This window comes from Cyberlindnera jadinii, assembly GCF_001661405.1.
Source record: "Cyberlindnera jadinii NRRL Y-1542 unplaced genomic scaffold CYBJAscaffold_22, whole genome shotgun sequence".
NCBI classification, from domain to species: Eukaryota; Fungi; Ascomycota; class Saccharomycetes; order Phaffomycetales; family Wickerhamomycetaceae; genus Williopsis; species Williopsis jadinii.
In genome coordinates this window covers 69,135-76,564 of record NW_017963673.1, presented here as the reverse complement: position 1 = coordinate 76,564, position 7,430 = coordinate 69,135, and the positions used below count along the sequence as shown (strand labels likewise).

The window sequence follows — 7,430 nt, the reverse complement described above, 5'->3', positions numbered from 1 at the left end:
TATTCGTTGTCCCAGTACCCCAGCTTCCACTGTGATCCTTGGGACGTGTACGCTGCGCGCAACAAGTCCTCGGACAAGCAGTGTGCGGTGTTCATCTTTGACAAGAAGAAGTTCGAGTCGCAGCTGGTGAAGAACAACATTGTGAAGAGAGGTGACAAGCAGGTGATCAACGATGCTTACGAGGTGTTGAGGAACCAGGTGTCCAATCTGGCCAAGTATAGGCATCCGAATGTGCTGACGATCATCGAGCCCTTGGAGGAGCACAAGGCAAACTTGATGTTTGTCACTGAGCCTTTGCAAGGCTGTCTCAACCAAGTGCCAGAGCTGGACGACGTTAGCATTCAGAAGGGCCTGCTACAGCTGAGCAATGCACTGGAGTTCGTCCATTCCCAGGCCAAGGTTGTTCACCTGGGTCTTTCCCCGAATTCTGTGTTCATCAACGACAACTCTGATTGGAAACTGGCTGGGCTGGGCTTTGTCCAGCCGACTGATGTCTCTGAGTACTTCATCCCACAGTACGATCCCAGAATTCCTGGGTTTATCAACATCAACCTGAACTTCACTGCTCCGGAAGTTGTATTGGAGAACTCCATATCAACGGCCGTGGACATGTTTTCACTGGGTGCCCTGATCTACTACCTCTACAACCAGGGCACCACGTTCATCAGTTGCAATAACTCGACAAGTTACTATAAGGATGACTACGCAAAGTTCGAACGCTCTCTAACGCAGAACAACCCACGACAGCTGTTCAAACAGGTCCCTGAGTCGCTATTCCCTGAAATGATGAAGATGCTATCGAGATACCCGAATCAGAGGATCTCAACACAGGAGTTCATCCAATCTGAGTACTTCAACAACCCATTGGTGAAAGTGATGGTGTTCCTGGATGAATTCCCAACAAAGACCAATGATGAAAAGTTGATCTTTCTGAAATCCCTGGTGAATCTATTGCCTCTTTTCCCCAAGAACATCCTCCAAAAGAAGATCCTGCCGATCATGATTGATCTCTTATCTACTCGGGAGTTATCACTCGTCCAGATCACGCTGACCATCATCATTCTCATTGGTGAAAACTTGTCGCAGCTGACGTTCCACGACAAGGTCTTTGCTGTGCTGAACGATGACAAGCTGTTACAATTGCCGGAGGCCCAGATCGTCATACTGGAGTACCTTCATATCTTGAAAACGAAGGTGAAGAGCGACGAGTTCAAGAAGTTGTTGTTGAAATTAACAGAAAGAACTTTGGATCTTCAGAACAACTTCCAAGTCCAATCAAAGACGCTTGATAGAATGGATATCATCCTGAACACTGTGGATTTCCCAAACATTAAGAACAACATCTTCCCAAGGATTTGCACGCTATTTTCAAAGACAACGTCTCTCACAGTGAAGGTGAAGACCATTGACTCTTTTGTGCTGTTGATTGACAAGAAGGGGATCGATAAGTTCATCGTCCAAGAGACCCTGTTGCCTCTCTTGAAGTCCATGAAGACTCGTGAACTGAAGATTATGAATTCGATCTTGAAAGTTTATCAATCATCTGCGAATATACTTGATGAGGAACACATCGTGGAAAGTGTGATCCCACAACTTTGGTTATTGTCAATGGCTTCCTCTTTAGACTCAACTACGTACAGTTCTTACACCACTGTTCTGAACGACATTTCACAGAGAATTCAATCAGCACATGCCCAGAAATTGAGGCATTTGGAAGGAAGCAAACCAAGAGAAGATGAGGATGACCAGGAGAAGTTCAGGCACTTGTTGTACGGCAATGAAGACACAACGGTGACTGCTAGTAATAAACCGGAGACCCCTAAGGTGTCTGCAGTACCATTACAACCGCAATCCAACCTGTCGTCATCCTCACAGCCTGAGTACATCAAACCTAAGATTGAGCCAATGGTCTTGAACCCCAAAAAGAAGACCACTACGGCCGCTGAGACCTTGAACTTTGGCTCCAACAGCCCAGCCATGCAACCAGTCGTTAAGAATTTGCGAAACAATCCGTCTATTCCTTCTAATTCAAACGATGAAGACTTTGCAGCTTTCGTATCTGCTCCACAGTCCAGAGCCAGTCCTTATGCTTCCCAGAACCCAACACAGTCCACTAGCATAGACTGGAGCACTGAGTGGAAACAGCCAATGACGAGCACAGCAATGGCAACTACAAACAGCTTTGCCCAGCTGAACACACAGCAAACTCAACCACAACAAACTCAACCACACCAGCACGTACACACACAGTCGCAGGTGAAGCTACCCCCTGGCTTTGCAGACTCGCTGATTCCAATGAAGAAAGGCACTTCTACCGGTGGATGGGACAATTCATGGAACAACGGTGACAGTTTGATCTAACGTGTTTGAGTTGGCACTATATATACATGTATAAAGACCGTCTAAAGGTTATTAGAAGACGTTACTTCACTTGTAGCCTCTATAGCAGAGACTATCGATAAATCACTGTGAGCGAGTAAGGAGTGTAGGACCACACCACATGGGTCAACAGTGTTAGTGAAATGACCGTGGTGTGCTATCCCAGACATATACATGTCTGCTGTGAAGAACTGCATAGCTATTCAGGATATAATAGCAGCGACATGAACACAGGTGTTACACTACGGCTCCTGGTACTAATATCAGCATCGCTAGTGCTCATAATTTTATTGTCCGGTCGTTAAAACTCATCATTCATGAAGAAGTTCGTTACACGTACTATCTGGATCATAACTGGAGGATATAGTTGATCAATTGGATCAATATTCACACTATGTGCTTGATGTTGATTACAATGCACTCCAGTATGTTCCAAGCGAGATGTTCTTTTCGTATACATCACATGCACTAATACCATAGATATAACACCTGGAACTACGATTATATCATATATGGGACAATAGAGGCTAATTCTACATTTTGATAAAGCTGCTTTTTCTTTATTTTATTTTGTTGAACTAATGTAATCAAGTTTATATGTTCTTTGACTATATTATACAAACCAATGAATGGTTATATCTCTCGAAGTATAGAAGATAACATGCTCGTATTTGTTTTTATCTCTAGAGAGTTGTCTAGAGATCGTATACTCTTGGGACATCTAGAAACCGTTTTGATATTTTTATTAGTATCGTTCTGATATACTATTGTATAATATATCATTATAATTCTTAATTAAAACATCCGAACATAAACACCCGGACACTCATAAACACCCGGACACTCATAAACACCCGGACACTCATTAACCCGCACACCCAGCGAAAACCTCCTCTTCCGCGTTGTTGTTATTTTTTTGTCAACTGTAGGCTGAATTTTATGGTGGCAATTACCACACAGCTTTCATATACAAGATCGATTCAATTGGCGGGAAACAAAGGTTGAAATATGGTAAGTGAGCAGTGTGGGACCCAATTGGGATGAAGCTGTGATGAGCGAGTACTAACGCTGGCGCAGTTTAGAAACAACTACGACGGTGACACGGTGACCTACTCACCAACGGGAAGAATATTCCAAGTAAGCATAGTGAAGCATTGTAAATTGAAGACAGTGGACAGCTAACTAACGGTTTCCAATCACACAGGTCGAGTACGCTCTCGAAGCTATCAAGCAAGGCTCAGCAGTGGTTGGTCTTGCTACGAAGGATGCGGTTGTCCTTGCTGCTCTCAAAGTGAGTTGATAGAGCCCCGTGGAGGGGCTCCCCCTTCCAAGGTACTGTATGTACGGTAGACTAACAAGCAATCAGAGAAACGCCGAAGAGCTGTCTTCGTATCAGAAGAAGATTATTCAAATTGACGACCATATGGGTATAGCTCTTGCGGGCCTTGCACCAGATGCCCGTGTCCTGTCGAATTTCCTGCGTGAAAAGGCGATGAACCAGAGAATGATCTTCAACAGACCGCTCTCCGTGGAGAAAGCTGCCGATTTACTAGCCTCAAAGGCTCAGAAGAACACCCAAGGGTTCGGTTCTAGACCGTATGGTGTAGGTCTCTTAGTTGTCGGGTACGATGAGACTGGCGCACATCTCTTTGAGTTCCAACCTTCGGGTCAATCGTTGGAGTACTTTGGTTGCGCCATTGGTGCAAGATCCCAAGCTGGTAGAACATATCTCGAGAGAAACTTTGACGAGTACAAGACTTCGACAAGCGAGGAGCTGATTGTACACGGATTGAAGGCGTTGAGAGAGACCCTGCAACAGGATAAAGAGTTGAACTCGAAGAACACCAGTGTGGCCGTCGCCACGAAGGATGGGTTCAAGATCTATGACGATGAGGAGGTGCAACAGTGGTTGGATAAGTTGGATACACTAGGAAACGCCAGAGACGATCAGGATGATAATGATGATAACAACAACGATGATGGTGATGATGATGATGACAGTGCACCAAAGAAAGAAGAAGAAGAAGTTAAAGATGAAGACAAAATGGAAACAGATTGAAAACTACGTATCAATAGAATGGTAGACGGGGGGAATCAGGATAATACAATTGAATCTTCACCAACAGATATCTATCCCTTGTATGCACCAAATAGCTTCATGAGTTCCGCTGTAGATAGCGTGTTTAGTTTGCTTTGTGCAGTGCTATCACCTCCAATGACGGTTTGTGCAATGGCACGTTTCTTCTCCTGTAATTCTAGAATTCCGATCTCAACGGTATCCTTGATAGCTAACACGTAAACATCAACAGGTTTGGTCTGCCCGATACGGTAGACCCTATCAATTGCCTGTTCCTGAATCTGAGGATTCCACCATGGGTCGAAGAGAATCACTTGGGATGCAACGGTCAAGTTTAAACCGACCGCACCGGATTTCAAAGAGCATAACAACACTTTAGTTTCGTCGTCGTTTCTTAGTTTATCCAATGCCTTATCCTTCTCAGAAAGGGATAGTTTACCGTCGTACATAACGGATTTGATTCCATGCTTCTTCAAAACAGGTTTTAACAACAACAACAACTCTCTAAACTGTGAAAATATGATCGTTTTCCTCGTTGGATCTCTTTTCAAGATATCCAATACTTTTAGTACTTTGGCGCTTTCAGTGTTCTTGGTATGTTCTTGTAGTTTGAGACAAGATCTGCAAATCTTACCTTCGCCAGATTCAACCGGCTCGACAAAACAGACTTCACACTTGGTTTCTTCCACCGTCAGCCCGCCCATTATATTAGCCAAATTGTCCAACGCCTTATCCATGTCTAAAGGCGCAGGGGTCTTGGAAGGAGATGCCATCGGATCCAGCTTATTACTGTTCGCACCACCATTTGCCTTCTGGATATCTTCAAGGTCGTCCTCTTTTAAATTGGTCAACAACTTCCAATGACAACAAACTTGGCGCAACCTCAACAAGAACACCAACGCTTGCATGTGGATATTTTTACCATTCTTCTTAGCACCTAATTTCACAGGAGAAACGGACTTGAACAGATCGGTGGTTTCATCAAAGTCATCATCGTCAGGTTTATCCTTCAGTTTATTCATCAAATCGTTTTTGAAATGTTCATGAAGATCAGAGTATAGCTTCCTTTCACGTTTACTGAAATCGATTTCACATTTGTGAATTGTCTTTTCGGGAAGCTTGAAATTTGTATGTTGTAAGATTTCCTTTGTTCTTCTAAGCATGATGGTTTTCAACTCTTTCCTGATGAGTTCAAAAGCTTGTGTTTTCTCCTTTGAGATAAGTTTAGCCATTGTTGCCTTCCATACCTTTTCATTTGAGAGATCCGAAACTCTCAAGAATAACAATAGTGATTGTAGTTCCTTAACAGAGTTTTGAATCGGTGTACCGGTCAATGCCCATCTTCTTGTACTTTCAACGTTAAAGGTTGCCTTTGCTGTTTTAGTCTTGCCGTTTTTGATGATATGAGCCTCATCCAGGACAACTCTGTGCCAGTAGGCGCAGTAAATTGGGGAGGCTTTGTTCTCAAAATCAGAACGGATGGTTTCGTAGGATGACACAACAACATCATAATCAACCAACGATGTCTTTGCCCTATTTGGTCCATGATATAACAGAGTCTTCAAATGAGGTGCAAATCTTTTCATCTCTTGAATCCACTGTGTGGTCAAGCTGACTGGTGCGATGACCAAAGTGGCCTTAATCTTAACCTTTGGAACATCAGTATTGACAACTTTGAACTCCTTATTTTCGATATCGGCGAGGTTACCAAGGTCGTCTTCCTTGGCCTTATTCTTGACTATTAGAGAGATCATCTGTACAGTTTTACCCAATCCCATATCATCACATAGCAGACCACCTTTATGGATGTGTTTGTCCTTTTCACGTTTCCTCAAGAACTTTAGACCCAATACCTGATGATCCAAGAGGTTTACAGTCAATCCTTTAACCTGTCTATCCTTCTCTTCGAATTCAGTCTCTTTCAACTTGGCGATCTCGTCCTCCATGACGGAGTTCCCTATGCTACTCACCAACTTATCAACCATCTCCTTTTCCTCTTTGAACAACTCGGGGCTGTCCAAGAACGACGCGCCAGATCTTTCAATAGACTTGTTGTTCAATATGGAATAAGGGTCCTTGAATGGAGAGTCGCTCTTGGCGTACTTGTCAAACCCTGTCTTGACAAACTGGATCCCGTCTCTATGGTCCTTCAGATCCTCACTGGCAGGGTTCAAAATGACGTTGCCAGAAGGCTTCTTTAGCGACGTTGCGCCGGTGGGAAGCCCATCCTTGTGGTATGGTGCTTTTTTACTGGGGGAATCACCCGCCAACGGATTCTCCTTCTGCTTGGAGTTGAAGTACTGTCTATTCTTGTTCCATGAGTCGTCGTTGACCGCTATAGGCTCATCGGAGAAGAACTTTTGCCTGTCGAACTGCGGCTTGCTCCTCTGCTTCTGGTTGTTGCTCAGCGAGTTGAATTTCTTTTGGAGGAAGATTGACGACGAGCTCTGCGGCTTCTTCTTCGGCGAGATGCTCAGCTTCTCCAGATCGTCCGCGAGGTCTCCCATTGCAAAGAGCGAACGAAGTGAGCGAACTAAGCTGAAGTAAACAAAGGGTAAACAAAAGGTGAGCAAAAGTGCTTGGGAGTAAACAAAAGTAAACAGAAGTAAACAAAATTAAATAAAAAGTAAACAAAGCGAAAAATTAGCCGCCAACCACAAAAACCAAAAAATGTAAACAATCAAACAAGTTCGCGCACCATCAGATCATCCGGTACGCGACACACTGGCTCTCCCACCTCGCACAGCCCACAAAGAGGACATTTCGACTCTGCTTCGTAAACAAAGTCCCCGGTAAATCACTACAAATTCCCCTTCTTCAATTGAGCCCCCGTGTGTGTTAACAAGGTTGACGGGAACGTTTCGGGCTTGGCTGGTGTGACTCTCTGCTTAGACCAAAGAGAAAATTTCCCCCTGTGGTTGTGGTTGTGGTGAAGGAACTTGCCGAGAACGCTCTGCGAGCGATCCTTTGTTGA

General features: G+C 44.2%; 3 protein-coding genes across 3 annotated transcripts in view; 2 read left to right on the top strand and 1 right to left on the bottom strand.

The window, feature by feature from the left end:
• Positions 1-2,361, top strand: part of SCY1 (Scy1p) — a gene marked incomplete at both ends in the record, with an annotated part of 3,184 nt that extends 823 nt beyond the window's left edge. The window contains one exon of the mRNA XM_020213874.1: positions 67-2,361. Within this exon, the coding sequence (XP_020068044.1) occupies positions 67-2,361 (2,295 nt within the window). The remainder of the gene's footprint in view (positions 1-66) is intronic.
• A 1,004-nt stretch (positions 2,362-3,365) lies between these two features.
• Positions 3,366-4,514, top strand: PRE5 (proteasome core particle subunit alpha 6). Its single transcript, XM_020215917.1, has one exon. It carries the CDS (start codon positions 3,719-3,721, stop codon positions 4,436-4,438), a length of 720 nt encoding a protein of 239 aa, XP_020068043.1. The 5' UTR covers positions 3,366-3,718; the 3' UTR covers positions 4,439-4,514.
• Positions 4,459-7,048, bottom strand: CYBJADRAFT_169755 (DEAD/DEAH box helicase). Its single transcript, XM_020215916.1, has one exon. It carries the CDS (start codon positions 6,961-6,963, stop codon positions 4,510-4,512), a length of 2,454 nt encoding a protein of 817 aa, XP_020068042.1. The 5' UTR covers positions 6,964-7,048; the 3' UTR covers positions 4,459-4,509.
• Positions 7,049-7,430: the final 382 nt, after the last annotated feature.